The sequence below is a fragment of the Cyprinus carpio genome, chromosome A2, assembly GCF_018340385.1.
Source record: "Cyprinus carpio isolate SPL01 chromosome A2, ASM1834038v1, whole genome shotgun sequence".
Classification (NCBI taxonomy): domain Eukaryota; kingdom Metazoa; phylum Chordata; class Actinopteri; order Cypriniformes; family Cyprinidae; genus Cyprinus; species Cyprinus carpio.
In genome coordinates this window covers 5,313,835-5,330,871 of record NC_056573.1, presented here as the reverse complement: position 1 = coordinate 5,330,871, position 17,037 = coordinate 5,313,835, and the positions used below count along the sequence as shown (strand labels likewise).

At 36.1% G+C, this 17,037-nt stretch overlaps 1 protein-coding gene across 1 annotated transcript; it reads left to right on the top strand.

Moving 5' to 3' along the window:
- The first annotated feature begins 3,317 nt into the window (after window positions 1-3,317).
- On the top strand, window positions 3,318-8,091 carry LOC109076023 (protein shisa-like-2A). Its single transcript, XM_019091846.2, has 3 exons — window positions 3,318-3,640; window positions 4,728-4,864; window positions 7,525-8,091. The coding sequence occupies exons 1-3, from the start codon at window positions 3,459-3,461 to the stop codon at window positions 7,689-7,691; spliced, it is 486 nt and encodes a 161-aa protein (XP_018947391.1). The 5' UTR covers window positions 3,318-3,458; the 3' UTR covers window positions 7,692-8,091.
- Window positions 8,092-17,037: the final 8,946 nt, after the last annotated feature.

Sequence of the window (17,037 nt, the reverse complement as noted above, 5' to 3'; positions counted from 1 at the left end):
TTTACCTTTAAGTAAGCTTCTTTAGCTTAATCTTGTGATAAATAATTAAGACATATGTATTTTATTGGTTTATCTCTGTTTCACCTAATCATGTGCTGCATTCCTCTTCAGTCTGTAGTAGTGATACCAGATTGAGACACAACATTAAAGGAGTACAATCCTGTTACACAGTTGTCCACCATGATTCATTTTTGAACATGTTATTCAGGAAATAAAGAAATAAAGCATACTGCAAACTTTTAAAATGCCTTCATGCATTCAACTCAAAGACAATGTTATTGACAAAGAACTAAAATTATTTAGAAAGTTAAAATTAATTATTTTACTTGTAGATTAGCTTGGCGCCATACATATTAAAATTAATTATTTTACTTGTAGAATTTCTTGGCACCATACAGACATTATTAAAAAAAATCTGATTTTATATCCAAGTTAGTGCTGCCTGCAGATTTTAATTGTTGGTGATTTTAATATCCATGTTGATAATAAAAAAGATGCATTGGGATCAGCATTCATAGACATTCTGAAATCTATTGGGGTTAGACAACACATCTCAGGACCTATTCATTGTCGAAATCATACTCTAAATTTAATACTGTCACATGGAATTGATGTTGATGGTGTTGAAATTATGCAGCCAAGCGATGATATCTCAGATCATTATCTAGTCTTGTGCAAACTTCATATAGCTAAAACTGTAAATTCTAATCCTTGTTACAAGTATGGTAGAACCATCACTTCTACCACAAAAGACTGCTTTGTAAGTAATCTTCCTGATTTATCTCAATTCCTCAGCATATCCAAAACCTCAGAACAACTTGATGATGTAACAGAAACTGTGGACTCTCTTTTTTCTAGCATTTTAGATACGGTTGCTCCTTTACGCTTAATGAAGATTAAGGAAACAGTCAGACACCGTGGTATAAAGAGCACACTCACACCCTAAAGAGAGCACCCCGGAAAATGGAGCGCAGCTGGAGGAAAACAAAACTAGAGGTATTTCATATTGCTTGGCAGGAAAGTACCCTTTCCTACAGAAAATCATTAAAAACGGCTAGATCTGATTACTTTTCCTCTCTTTTAGAAGAAAACAAACATAACCTCAGGTATTAATTCAATACAGTGGCTAAATTAACGAAAAATAAAGCATCAACAGGTGTTGACATTTCCCAACAGCACAGCAGTAATGACTTTATGAACTACTTTACTTCCAAGATCGATACTATTAGAGATAAAATTGTAACCATGCAGCCGTCAGCTACAGTATCGCATCAGACATAGCACTATAGATCCCCTGAGGAACAGTTCCACTCATTCTGTACTGTAGGAGAGGAAGAATTGTATAAACTTGTTAAACCATCTAAACCAAAAACATGTACGTAAGTGCACAAGTTGTCCAGATCTTAGGGGATCATCACACCTTCTGCCAAAACACTCACTAAATCCACACTATCTCCTATTCTAGGCTTAGTGTATCCCATCATGCATCATGTTCTGGAAATAAATCATGAGACTTTTTGCCAAGATTGCGTGAGAGGTCATGGAAACCTTTGCAATGTAAGTTAAATATTAATAATAAGATATTACATATAATTTGGTAGTAAAATAAAGTGCTACACGTCTATTGCTGCAACGATTGGTATATTTATTTTGTACAACATTTGGAACTGCTTTTTATCACTTTATTAGAAGCACCACAAATTAAAATTATGTCATGTTACAGGGACTACTGAACAGACATTTAGGAGTTGATTTTAAAATGCAAAGTATTTAAAATTAAAATTAAAATAAAGCTATGTAAACACTTGCATTTTTACAATACTATAAGTGTGTCCAATCAGGTAATGAAAAGTTCGACACACTTGTGGTCTTATTCCAAAACTTAACACAAATACAAAAAACACGAAATACAACAAATAAATAGTAAACAGCAAAGACCGCAAGTGTGGGTATTTGGACAAGGCACTTGTCCCCTAGACGGCCACCGGGACAAGACCACAGGAACCAGATGAGTCCTCTGCACAATGTGACTTTGCTGCAGCCTGGAATTGAACTGCTGGTTTTGTCTGGCCAGAGGAGAACTTTTTCTCCATTCTGTCACCAATGGAGTTTTGGTTCCTTGCCGTTGTCGCCTCTGGCTTGCTTAGTTGGGAACACTTAATATCCAGCGATACTGTTGACTTGATTGCACAGATACTATTTAAACTGAACTGAGCTGGATGATGACATCACTGAATTCAATGAACCAAAATATTCAATATAAAACAAACACTACACTATATTTCATTTTGCATTATTGACACACCGTTTTCCTATTTAATACTGTAAAGTGCTTTGACACAATCTGTATTGTTAAAAGCACTAGGTGACTTGACTATGACGCAGATTTCGCAAGAGGTTCAAGTTGATCATGCGGATTCGCCTCGTTAAAGTCCGCCTGAACCGGAAGTTGCTGCCAACTTTATTTCAGTGTAGTGTCGTATTTACAGCTGAAACGGAATATTGAATAGAGGGCATGGTTTTATGTTTGCGCTCCTCCTCTCTCACCGTGTCTACTCATTAGAAGAACTCATTATAATCAGTGATGCTGTCTACACTGGATGCGGCACGGTACGCAGCGACAAATCCCCAACATAAAACTGCTGCTGCGTTCTATTTATGAAGTATTGACACAAATTTCAAATGATTTTCCGGTGTAGACACGCTGTCTCTCACTCATAGCAATCTAATGGTTGGAGGGGTGTGTTTAAGGATATTCTGCCCAAGCCGTCCAACTGACGTCATCAGAAAAGGAATGCCATTCCAGAGCAAAGTATATGTTCAGATTTTGACTGAAGATTATGAAGACAAACAAGAAATGTCGCCGAAATTTCACTAACGTGACCGCATTAATAAACCCATGAAATTTTCTAGGAAATAAGTTTTGATAACATCTCTGAGTTCATGCATGACACTGCTTTATGCTACATCAAATGTGCTTTTCTTTGAAATCAAATGTCAGAAAGGAATATATCCTATATGACAGCTATCGGCTATAATACTACAAAATTTAAAATAATTAGAATTGTTTATATAATTTTGGCAGTAGCCTATGTGTTATGTTGTAGTGGTCAACAATTTTAATGAAAACCTTTTTGTGTGCTGGGTCTCAGGCTATCTCAGGAATGTACAGCCCATCTCGAGTCGGCAGTTATTTATTTATTTATTTATTTGCACATGTTCAGTGTGTGTTAATAATTATTGGCTCTCTATCAGTCCTCTCTTACACTACAGCATCCTCGGAATACTGGACTGGACTAGAAACTGCAGCGCCTTGCTACTGAAGTTTGTCTTTCATTAACATGGAAATGTAGTCCAGGAATTTCTACAAGGAGTCTTAGTTTTGCATTATTATAGAGGTAGCCCGTATTTGTCGCATGTAAGACAGTTGTTCCGGTAAATGAGATTTCGGCATCATTATGAGCTCGATATGTACGAGTTACAATAGCGGAGAAAGAGGTTTTGTGAAGGGCTTTTCCTGTCCCACCGCGGACAGTAACATTCGAGCTGTTTTCTGCTGTGGATTTAATGATATGAAGTACTGTTGTGATGATCCCAACAGCTTTTTCCCTTATGAATATGGATATATGTGGTGGCTCAGGTAAGAAATCGACTATTTATTCATCAGTTGCGAAGATGTTTTAGATTTTATCAACCGCACTCCTGTAGCATTTCGATGATTTTTCCCTCTTCTTTTTCTGACGCAAGTAGTTAAAATAGTCAGTTTATATGGGTGGCTATATAAAACAGCACAACAGTTAATGATTTTACACTGCTTTATCTGCTTCCAACACTCGTTATTGAACTAGTCTATTTAATATTTAGACTACTGTATACAGAGAAAACATCCTGGATCCATTTAAAGATATAAATACAAAACAGTATTACAAGTTTTCTTATTTCCTAATATGCACCGTATCATATTATTCAATCTAATATTAATATATTGGAAAAGGAATGCCTTAATAAAATAGACTCTGGGTCTGAGTGGATCAATTAATAAATTGACTCAATAATATTTAGGCTTAAATCAGTTTAATCTGTTAACTGTGGCCAAACCTTATTGTGTGAAAATGCACGTATGCATATCCAAACGTAAATGGTTGTAATTTATGAATGCTTTGGAATACAGACTCTCTTTTTAAAGATGACACTCAGCAGATTATTTCTGAATTGAAAACACTTAAAAAATGAAGATATATATTTTCCAAAATAATTTAGATTCTGAAAAATCAAAGCCATATGTCTAACAAAGTGTTTCAAATTTGAAGTTGATATTATAAAAATTGAGGTTCCTGAGAGATTTTGATTAGGAGCTATACCAAAAATAGCTACTGGGTTTTTGAAGGATTCTTATGTCACAAATTAATACATTTCTGTCACAATGACTTTCACATCACTTCTATCATAAAATATGTGCCAAATATAGAACATGGAGTTTCATACCTTTCCAATGATATGTGTCAAGATTAGAAAACGATTTGATTATAAAATTGTTCAGTAAATTTTGTTGTAACACAATGTCCAATTTCAAAGCAGTTTTCACAGATTAAATTTAGGTGTTTAAGCTTTCGAATAATTCTTAATTTAGTGTATTAATAAAATATGTGATAAATGTAGCGATAAATGTAGAGTGCACCAAGCGTCCTGCTATGCTTTCATCAGTGGTTTGTTGATTGTATCTTCAGTTTTGGAGCTCTGGTTGGTCTCTCCATAGCTGCTGTGGTCCTGTTGGTCTTTGTCATCACTGTGTGCGTCCTCTGTTACCTTTTCATCGTCACTAAACCCAGTAGCAGGGACGACGGCCTCAACCTTAGTGTGCCAGGTTAGTACATCCAAATCTACCGAAGCACCGAGTAATAATGAATGAAACAGGAATAATAGCATTAATGTGGCACACTGTACCATAATGGATCTATGAATGGCAAAATCAAGGATGCGGACACTGAAAAGGATGTTAGATTATACATGATGTTCCTCCATCTCTGTGACACATTATGTGAAAATGACATACTGAATGAACATGACGTGCTAGATATATCAAAGACTTTGAAGAACATGTTAATGTTCTGCTGAACTATAAATGAATGTAAATTTCCTTTACTGATATGAGATTAAAGGGTGGAATGCACTACATGACTTTTAAAATCTGAACAGATTTTAAAACACTAGGCACCTTACACTGACACAGAGGAAAACTGGCCATCATACACTACACGACAGAGGATCATAAAGTACCGGACTTTAAAGTTGTTCCGACATGAAAAATCTCAACCATATGTGTGTAACTAGATTCTAAAAAAAAAAATACAAATGAAAACAATATTTGTTCTAAAATCGTCTGAAAATATCAAACATATTTGATATACTACGACTAGATAGATTTATAGTCTGAAGCTAAAAAAATCAGAGTCTGTGAACATCATACACTACATAATTTTCTATGAAATCTGTCAATTCAAATCTGCAGTCTGCAGTTTGCAAATGACTCATAATTGTATCCTAATTTAGTTACTTGGTGTTTGGTAACAAAGGGCCTACTTTGCATCAGCAAAACTGACTCAATGACAAACAATGATGGCAAACTGAACAAAGTGATGGCACCTGAATTCATAGCAACAAGTTTCTAACTAATTAATCATTTGAATGTTATTCATAAATATTATAATATATTATGTGTCAGGTATGCAATAGTATGCAAAATCATGATCCTACTAAACAGCTACTTCAATTAGGGTACAATATTCAGTAATCAAACATTTATTTATCAGTCATTGGACACCTATTTGGAAGTTGAAAACAAACATATTAGCTTTTCAACGATTATTAAATGATCAATAGGTTTTGTTTTTAAATGTAGCCAGAACGTAATCAGAAAGTAGCAACAGAATTTGTCAAGGAGTATTAAAGGGATACTCCACCCCAAAATGAAAATTTTGTCATTAATCACTTACTCCCATGTCGTTCCAAAAATCTTCGGAACACAATTTAAGATATTTTGGATGAAAACCGGGAGGCCTGTGACTGTCCCATAGACTGCCAAATAAATAACAGCGTCAAGGTTCATAAAAGGTATGAAAGTCGTCGTCAGAATACTCCATCTGCCATCAGACGTGTAATCTGGGTTATAGGAAGCGATGGGAACACTTTTTGTAAGCGAAGAAATCAAAAATAACGACTTTATTCAATAATTTCTTAATCAACAGTCTCCTCTGTGTCTCTTCATATCACTGTATGCTGCGTATGCTCTTTGAAGGAATTGTCAAACTTATGTGTGAATGTGGGTGAGAAAGTAAGTGTGTGTGTGTGTGTGTGTGTGTGTGTGTGTGTGTGCGTGTGTAACACTGTGTGTGTGTGTGTGTGTGTGTGTGTGTGAATGAGTGTGTGTAGCCTGTGGACTACATTGAAGGAGGCCTCTTTAGCTGCTGATGCCTTTAAGCAAAACAAGTTTCTCAGAGCGGCTCACAGTAAATGATGCTGCTCCACGCGAGTTAACCATTACACCAATATCGTGACATTAAAATGTAATGTTGTACAACAATATAACACTGTATTATTATTATTTATTTTGTGTGTGTGTGTGTACAACTGCCTAACTTAACATAGGCTGAAAATATCAAGCTAACGTTAATTGTGGGGCTGCTGCTCGGTATAATAGTTTTCAAGAACATTGTTAATTGGTAAACTAGTACTAGGCTACTAAAACGAACACAACTTAACATGAACTGTTAAAAATTAAAGCAATTTATGTAAAAAAAATTTATGGAAAGCTGGCAGCCTGCACGTTTCTTACCTTGACCACCTTCTTCCATATGCATCAATTTTCTGTTCTGTTCTCAACAAGTCTAAGCAAACTAGCCTATTGAGTAGGCACCAATCAGAGGCCGCATTTTTATGATATCATCATGTAGACTTCTTACAAAGTATTTCACAGTATTTTAAAACTACAAAAATACAAAACACTGAAGTATTTTGATACAAAATACAAAGCCATTTTCATCAACCCTATCAAATACAAATTACAAAATACTATTTTGTATTTCATGCCACATGGAACAGTGGCTGAAATACAAATACTCCCAACCCCTGGCTGTCATGACATTATATTTCTATTAAAGAAAAAATCAGGCTATGGTGAGGCAGTTACAATGAAAGTGAATGGGGACAATTTTGGAGAATTTAAAGCCCATAATTTTATAAAAGCACTTCTTATATTAAAAAGTGTATTGTGTTGGAGCTGTAAAACTGTGTAATTCATGCCAACAAAGTTGTAAATTTGGATGAAACATTACATAAAAAAGTCTTGTTAAAATCTTGTTAACATTGTTTATGTCTTGTGGCTATACTTTTGAAAAAAAGAGAATATTAAAATGTTCACACACTCCCCCCTTACACTAAAACCACACTCCTACTGCAGTGGCTGGTATACAAAGCTCTGTCCTTAATGTTTTCTCTCCAGATATTAATAGTCTTTATTCTGTTTAGGATCTGACCCAACATCTGAGCCCAGCCTTTCTACTGGACATCAGGGTCTCAAACATCTCCTTAACCGCAAACTGGAGTGTGAAAACCGTCCCATTGACCCTGAGCGGCTCTTTCAGCGCTGCTTTACCACAGCTGTCACCAGAATCAATGTGGAAGGACCCGCATAAAGAGCCCTTCACACTGTGCACAGCTAATGGAAATAGTGTAGAGGTTTATGGTTTTGATTGAGTTTTTAGTAGTGAAATGGTTTTCTGCTGTTTGTGTGCTTTTATTCATTAGTCACTGTGTATTTTCCTCAAGCTGTGTTATATCAAGATCAAACAAAGTTTGATTCCTCAGGATATTCCTCTTTAAATTTGCTATTTAGTAACACATTTAGTAATGATTATCTGTTATAATTGAACTGTTTCAGCTTTTGTTATTGTGCAAATCAGTTTAAAAAGTGGTTATGGATCCCATTTATCAGTATACTGTAGTATGCAATTCTATGCAACAGTATTTCTGATTTAGCAAAGCTGCAGAAATGCCAGACAATCAGCATGAATGTTAAGATAATATATAATATACAAATACTTTTTTGACTTCACCTGTTGGACTAAAGTATGCATTGCATTATATAATGTCATACAAACAGTAAAATGTACTTACCTTATTTGCATTTATTTATTTGACATTCTTATTTTTTATGTCACTAACTCAATTAAACAAAACAAATTCATTTGTGTGCATTGTACTATGAATAAACATGAAAGTAAAATGAATGCACATAATGCTTACATTTAACCCTGTTTCACAACTTTTTGGTACAATACATTTATGTTGATTTTTTTGAGGTGTGATATTACTGAAACAGCACATTTTTAAAAAATGTCCTATAATATGTCTCTCAATTCACTTATTGCATGCTTAATTCAATATTTTGCATGCTGATACACAAAGTGAACAATCCTGAAAGAAGAATAGGTCACACTTTAGTTTGGGGACCAGTCACTATTAACTATTAAACTATGATAATAAACTCCTAATTTACTGCTCAGTAAGAGTTAGTAAGGTAGTTCTTAAGTTTAGTAATGGGGTAGGATTAAGAGATATAAAAAATGGTCATGCAGCATAAGACAATAATATGTGTCTAATAAGTACCAATAAAAAGCTAACATGCTAGTAATATGCATGTTAATAAGCAACTAGTTAATAGTGAGAACTGGCCCCTAAACTAAAGTGTTACTGAAGAATATTAAGTGATACAGTTTCTCAATGATTCAAAAGTAAGATAAAAAAGAGAAATTATAGGTATGTTTACTATTTAAGTTTATCCACTTAAGGCAAGAAATTTCCAAAATAGCAAGCAGAATATCCCATAGAATATCCCCAAAACCCCCACCCCAGAGATTTCTCCTAATTTGTTCCAACAAAGAAACAAACTCATCTACATCTCGGATGACAAGATTTTCAGCAAGTTTTAATTTCTGAGTTAGCTGTTCCTTCAATTGGTGAAGTAACTACAGTATAAGAAAATATCTATGTGGTGTTCATAACACACACTATCCGTGCACTATCATTAAGTAAGGAGGATTAAAGCAGTTTACAATTAAATGATTTTGTCCATTTTTACCTGAATTTAAAATATAAATTGTGTCCATATATTTTGGACTATTTTTTGCCTTTTCTTTTCTTATTTGTCACTGACCTACCTGTGCCTTCACCTAGCTCAACTGTAAACCTAACTGGTCATTATGACATTTTGATTTCTGGCAAGTGTTTATGAACCAAGAGCATAATCTGAGAGTCTGGCACTTTTCTGCCTTTTGGAGAAAATGTCTGACAAGTCAAAAAAAGAAAAAAATTTAACCATAACCACCAGCACCATTATTATTATTGTATTATTTTAATAATTATTTTTTATTATTGTTATTATTTTATTATTTATTGTTTTTCTAACATTGAATGTAATTAGCAAGCTCTGTTTAATCACACAGTAGCTCAACTCTTTTATGGGAAAAGTCATAGTGACATATTTAAAAAAAAATAATGTTCTTGGCATATCGCAAAAAAATATTTACTATAAACAATGGTGGTTATTATATTTTTAATTGAACTGTTGGCACAAAACTGATTATGAAAGAAAAAATGCAATGGGTTATAAATAAATAGATAAATTTGAATTTACTCAGATATCCATTCGAATAAAAAATAATAATTTTGTGTAATTTGCTCACTTTTATGTTGTGCCAAACTGAATTACTTTCGTTGCCAAACTTTATGCCAAACCTGATTTGCTATGATTTGGCAAACCTGAACATGTGCATATTCAGTTAATATAGTAAGTTAAGGTTGAAGCCATTAAGCAGACTAAATAACTTCAAAATCACTTAAACAGGAAAATATTACAAGTGTTACAAGCTCTTGGTGAATAAAAAAGATCTGTAATGTTGCAAAGACTAAAGTCTCAAATCCAAAGAGATATTCTTTATAAAAGTTAACACTCGTCCACACCCCCCTGAAATGGCTCGTTCTAACACGTCATTTCTACGTCACTATGTGGAAAGATTTGCTTAACGCTGGCCAGATATTCACGCAAAGAAAGAAAGCGTACCTTTTATTCTTGTTTTAGTATTGTTGTTGCCACCGCCACCATCTCGTATAGGTGCTGTGTATTTCACTGTGAAAGGACGATATCTGTTTCATCATGCCTGGAGCTGATCCGTGCTGGTCGCTGAGGAAATACATCAACTTTGCACTGTGGATCACCGAATCGGCTTTCACTGTGGACGAAGCAGACTCCAGCCTGGGGTCGTCACATGTGGTTGCCTCAAGCCCAACGGACGCTCCTTCGTAGAATCTGCCTCAAGCCGCCCGCGGCTCACTCTAGGCCTCCGGCCTCTGCTCACTCAAGGCCGCGGTGTGTGATGCTGTTTCATTGAGAAAGCGAAACTACTTTGTTTTTGCCTTCCAAAAGAAAACACGACTAGAAATCATGTTTCTATCATGTTTATAATGGGTTTTATGTTTATGTCTCGTCGCTCCGGCCAGACAAGGCATCATGTTAAGAGGCGTAACATTTCCGTCACACGCTTGAGGCATTCGGCCAATCACAATGCGCTGGATAGCTGGGCAATCACAGCACACCTCGCTTTCAAAAGCGATGAGCTTTGTAAAAATCTACGTGTTTCAGAAGGCAGGGCATAGAGGAGAAACAATAATGTACAGTATCTGGAAAATAATGTGTTCTTTAACCTTAAACCGTTAAACCATTTAATGTTCTTTTTAGCAGCATCATATGACCCCTTTAAAAGAAGTTTGTGTTTGGGGCCAATTATTGGTCAGACCATCTAAATAAAAATTAATTTGATGTAATCAAATCAAATTATTGATTCATACAAACAACCCAACAAACACACTCCTTCCATCCAACGAACGATTTACATACACATCCAACACTAAAAAAATACCACCAAACAATTTCCAGATCATGCAATCAATTTTACTGATGAAAAATGTGAGGGAATGAGAAATTCAGAAACATAGTAGCATAAAAACCTGACAGTACCATAAATTAATTAAATGTGTTTTTCAGTCTCACTACAGCTCTTGTTATTGTTAAATAAAATATTGCATATTCTTCTTCTTCACACTAAAAAATACCTCGGTTATGTCTTTGTGTCAACGTTTCAGACACAAGAGGTCGCTCGCCAAAGTCAACTGGCGAGCAAAAGATTGCATAGCTGGCCCAGAAGTGTCTCAACCCACTCAGAGTTAGTTCAGAGTTGAGTCAAAAGTTACACAACAACTCAAACAACTCCAGCAAGAAGTGTCTCAACCCACTCAGAGTTAGTTCAGAGTTGTGGCATAAGGGACACAACTTCTCCATTCCCTCCATCAGGGACCAATGGTTACAATACATAACCAAGACATTCCTTTTCAGTTGGTCACTTTGACATTGTGTCAAAGTTTCCGACATTTGGGGTCACTATACAAAATGCCACAGCTGCTGAACTGTGTTACGAGACCACGGGGGCATAGATGTTGACAAGCCAGTGTGTCACATCCAAATGCACCTCTCCTCCTTGTATCCTTCCAATGCCCAAGAATTATAATCTTTCTCTATCCAGCAACTGGGAGAGCCACCAAGAAGGCAGAGGTCACATCAGCCAGTGCCTTTTCCTCATTTTGTTAGGAAAACAGAATAAGTAACAGGTGAAAGTCCTGGTAATTAAAGATCAAAATATGTACTTATCCTAGAGTGGGGGAAAGGACACAACTGAGAGCACATCCTACCCAAAGGGGAGGTAACATGTGAAGATCAACCTATGGACTTATGGTAGAAGTACCATGTAGGGAAGATTCTGTGGTGGGCTCTGGATAAGGGGAGAACTACCAAACACAGAACCTCATGACAGATCGAGTGTCTGTCTAGGGGAGACACTGAACCTTAAGGGACAAGTCAGTGGAATAATACACATATGGGGCCACCAAGGGTAGCCATTACATATGGGGCACTAACCTATAATGAGATTTCACTCTGGGGATACTACCTTGCAATGGATTCTAATAGTGAGTTCCTCCACCAAACTCAGCCATGTAGCCCAGAGTTCATAAAGATGAACTAAACTGTGCTCAATGGTCACATATGCCTAAGACGGGGGAGGCGCCATGTGCAAGTTCTACACCCTACCAGTCACCTTAGTCTAAGAACTAGTGTTCAAGACTCTGGATGAGACTGGTTCCATCCACAGACTGTAGAATCTGGCAAATGTGTTAGGTGTAGCCCAACCTGCAGCTCTGCAAATGTCTGCCATAGAGAGGCACCATTCACTAAAGCTGACGAAGCAGCAATGCCCCTTGGGTGCAAGTTCAACCGAGTCATCAGCTTCAGATGGCTCTAGCCAACCCTCTCAATGGTGCGATTAACAGCTCATCCTCATCTAGAGCCCCAAATGAGAAATTGAACCCTGAGACGAGCTCTCAAACTCATCCAGAAGCTCAACTGGAGGACACAAAGTGTGGGAGGAATGAGAAGCCAGGGGTGTTTGGGCTCCCAAGAGTGACCCCTAGTGTCAGAAACTTCGACACAACATCGAAGTGAATGATTGAAAGGGAACTAAAATTTACCTGATTAGAGTTACAGTTTTAGATGAACATGAGTTTAATAATGAATGAATGAAGGAATGAATCCCAAATGTAACACTATTATTCAATAATTCCATGAATTAGATGTACATTTCAGACATTTGAGTAAAATCATTGAGTGAAATCATTCGAATTTGAATTCATAGTACTGCTATATTTTCAATTATGGCAATGAAATATGTAAATATTCAAGTGTCTGTATATAAGTCAGGAAATATATGTACCTTTCAGATGAATCTTTTTATTTTTTTACTCTGCTTTGTCTGTCATTGGTTATGTTGAGAAACAAGTGCGTCTTTAGAATCGTCTTTGAACTTCCATTTTTGTGGTAGCTCTGTAGCCTATATTTCTATAACACTGCTGTTGAAGAGTAGGCTAATTAGCTGGTGAAGTGGATTTACTTATTGTAGAGTTACCGTGAGTTATCATGTACATTGTAATGTTAGAAGCGGATGTCATAACAAATGTCAGTAGACCTAAAATATTTTAAAACGAGTGGATCATTCATAAATTCATAAGACCTTACCTTCACTCAGTGGAAATACAAACGAAACACAGAAGACAATGAGCATAGTGCTGAAAAGGGGTGGGGCTACACAATGTCTATAGGTTTTTTTTCTCTCCCTTATGGTCTTGTCTTATCTTGCGCTCACTTCACACCAATTATCAGTGGAGAGGAGAGCAGAATCAGGGGCGTCATGCACTCATTATTTTTGAGGGGGCACGAGTTGGGGAAGGGGAGGTGGTTGGGGGGATTTGTCACGTGACACACAGTGGCCACAACAGCACTTATGTTTTATTTATTTTTTCCTTTTATTCAAAACATTCCAAAGCGCATTAACTGAATTATCATGAAATATCTTGATTCTCACCTTTATAGATTATTTTGATCTAGTGGGCGATGGTCAAAGTAACCTACTAATATAATCTATTAACTACGCATAAAAAACATGTCTGTTTACTTAATTAACAGATATGGGTGTCATGCATGGGCGTCGCTAGGCCATGTTTAGGGTGGCTTTCAGTGCGTTCTTCAATCCGAAGACTGCAGAGCGAGAAAGATAGGACAAGGTGTGTGTTTATCGATAGATTGTTATAATATCTGCATCTGTGCAGTTCTTTGCCATAAATAGCCTACAGCTTACAAAAAGTCACGAGGGAACAATTGGTTTCCTATACTGTAAAGTTTTCACTCCGTTCACCCCTCATCACACCACAGCTGTTTCCTCCAGAGAAAATGTAACGTTAGCCCTTAACACATATGAATGCATAGGCCTACTTTATAAAAATGTTGCTATTTTCATTTAAAAATTTAACTTTCAATACAATATTACAGTGCATGTGGCATTAACTACCATAGTCATGCACAGAAATGATTAAAGACAGTGACAGACAGTACTTGGGCATAGAAAGAGGTTTGTTTACTTGAGCCTATGAAAGAGGTTTGTAATAGAAATGCAAACAGTAGGCTAAAATTGTGTGTGTGTGTGTGTGTGTGTGTGTGTGTGTGTGATCAGAATGACATGCAGTGGAATACTGCAATAGGTTTAGTATACCACCCCACCCTTTTAGTCAAACATTTTGTAAAAATTTTATTTATTTATTATTAATTTATTATTATACACTCACTGGGGCTGAGCCACCTAAAATGAAAATCCTAGAATCGCCACTGGTGACATGCCATAACATTAACAAATATAAACATTACTGAGTTTATATTTAATGTGAATTTAACATTGAAAGTTAATGTGAATGAATACATTGCAATTTAGGCTACTAATCTTAACACTTTCATTGTGCAGAAAGAGAGCAAAGAACATTTACATTATCAAAGTACATTTTCACTGACAGTCTAGTTCGAGCACTCTGAAAAACTCCCATTAAAATCACTGAAGCTGTTTACACTATGAAATTAATATCTTACAGATTCGTAGACACATTTGCACTTTGTTGTTTCTGACGAGAGAATTTGCCAGAAAGAGGTGTTCAGTCAGCGAGCAAGTGAAGACACCGGCATTTTAGCATTGACTCATCTGAACACCTCTGATTGGTCATTGCATTATAAGCTCAACAGCATTGTGTGTTTGTGATTGGTTATAATGCGCAGTGCTGTAAAAACACGTCTAATGATATGACGCACTGAACATTATAATTATATAACGTTATAAATCACCGGTGTGATTGTATTAAATATAGAAAATATTATTCTGCTATTTTTTGTATTTTAGAAGCTGTATTCAAAATCCACTTGGCTCAAAAATCTGAGGGGGCACGTGCCCCCTCACTTTGAATGGGCATGACGCCTCAGAGCAGAATGATGTGGCTTATTGACCAATGTACCTACAGTCTGGGGGATGTAGAATAACTACAGAGTAAATTTTGTCATTATTTAAAGGCATACTCCAAAAAAAAATAAAAACTCAAACACTAAAAAGCTACCACCAGATGTCACCATGTCGTCCCAAACCCGTAAAAGCTTTGATGAAACTTCGGAACACAATTAAAGATATTTTGGATGAAAACCTGGAGGCCTGTGACTGTCTCATTGACTGCCAAGTAAGTTACACTGTCAAGGTCCAGAAAAGTATGAAAAGCATCGTCAATGCGATGAGAATAATTTTTCTACGTGTAGAAAACTAAAATAACAACTTTATTCAACAATTCGTATCCTCTGTGTCTCTCCAAATCACCGAAGTGCTATTTTGGAGAAAATGAGCTGAACGCAGGCAGCTTACGTTCTTCTGTGTCAGCTGCACTACACGGATAAGCTGTTTTCTTTCAAATCAAAGCGTAAATACACGTAACCTATCCTTGTGTAGCGGCTGACACAGAAGAGCGTACACTGCCTGCATTTAGCTCATATTCTCCAAAATGGTGCTACGGTGATGCGGAGAGACAGAGGAGACGAATTGTTGAATAAAGTCATTATTTTAGTTTTCTTCGCATACAAAAAGTATTCTCATCACTTCATAACGTTACAGTTAAACCACTGATGGCAGATGGACTATTCTGACGATGCTTTTCATACTTTTCTGGACCTTGACAGTGTATTTTACTTGGCAGTCTATGGGACAGTCACAAGCCTCCCGTTTTTCATCCAAAATATCTTAATTTGTGTTCTGAAGACGAACGACGCTTTTATGGATTTGGAACGACATGGGAGTGATTAATGTCCCTTAAACATCTTATCTATGTATGTCTCCATTAGGACATTGGATCTCATAACCTCAGTACAAGCGCCCCCTGCTGGCTTCACAAACATCTCTCCCAGCAGCAATCTAGGTTCTTCTAGTTTTGAAAGGCAGCTTGGGTAACCAGTCAAGAGCTGCTGGCACATGCATATATATATATATATATATAGTGGTGGAAAAATCATATATACCACCTTTAAGAGAACTGATTTGTCAGGGACAATGAGGCCAAATGAATAAAATTACAAAAACAACAACAACATTAAAACAGACAAATGACTAATAGGTAACCAAACAGTAGATGGTCACCATTGACTAAAAAAAAGTAAAAAAAAGTAATGGGACCCAAAACTGTTTGGTTACCCACATTCTTCAAAATGTCTCCTTTTGTGTTCAGCAGAAGAAAGAAATTCAGACAGGCTTGGAATGACAGGAGGGTGAGCAAATTATTTTTATTTTTTGGTAAAACTATCTCTTTAACATGCAATTAAGCACCAGAAAAAATACATTCATCAATATTCATTTAAAGTCTAAACCTATTATTTCCATAATAAGTACTCTTTTTTAAAGTATGCTGAAGTGTACTTCTTTTTCACAAGGTACGTAAGGGAAGAAATTGCACAGGGTGAAACACAAAAATTCACAAACTGTATTTAAATGTCTAGTGCGGATCAGCTGATACCTGCAAAGATACAAGGAAATGAGTTAACATGTAATAAAAATTACCTATTAACCCAGTTGAAGAGTTACACCTCTTTCAACCTTTGCTCACGATGCTTCCATTGTGATGCACTCCGTACTGTAAACATGAAAATCAAAAATAATAAAAAACGCTGAAATATTGGACTATACCAAGCAACAGGCATGTATAAAACATTACTATTTATTTTACTGTTATTTCAGTGGGTTTTTGACTGTATGATAATGCATTTCTCTTTTCAAATGATCACATGAGGGTCATATGAGTGTTGCATTGCTTTACATTGACTTTGACTATAATTTTCATCATGTTAGTTCACACCAGGAAACTATTTGCTTTTTAAGCAGTCTGGCAGGACTGTAGTATGATAGGCTAAGAGTGATTTACAGATGGAAACAACAAAAAAAAAATAATAAAAATATTCTCTCTTATAGACAGGACATCATGGGGAATAAACACCACAGAGTTAATATGGTTCTGATTACATATTTGGTT

Excerpts from the sequence above, each read along its gene's own strand:
- LOC109076023 (XM_019091846.2), top strand. The coding sequence starts at position 3,459 with ATGAGCTCGATATGTACGAGTTACAATAGCGGAGAAAGAGGTTTTGTG. Across the intron at positions 3,641-4,727 it reads GGATATATGTGGTGGCTCAG|TTTTGGAGCTCTGGTTGGTC; the intron begins GTAAGAAATCGA and ends TTGTATCTTCAG. Across the intron at positions 4,865-7,524 it reads CCTCAACCTTAGTGTGCCAG|GATCTGACCCAACATCTGAG; the intron begins GTTAGTACATCC and ends TATTCTGTTTAG.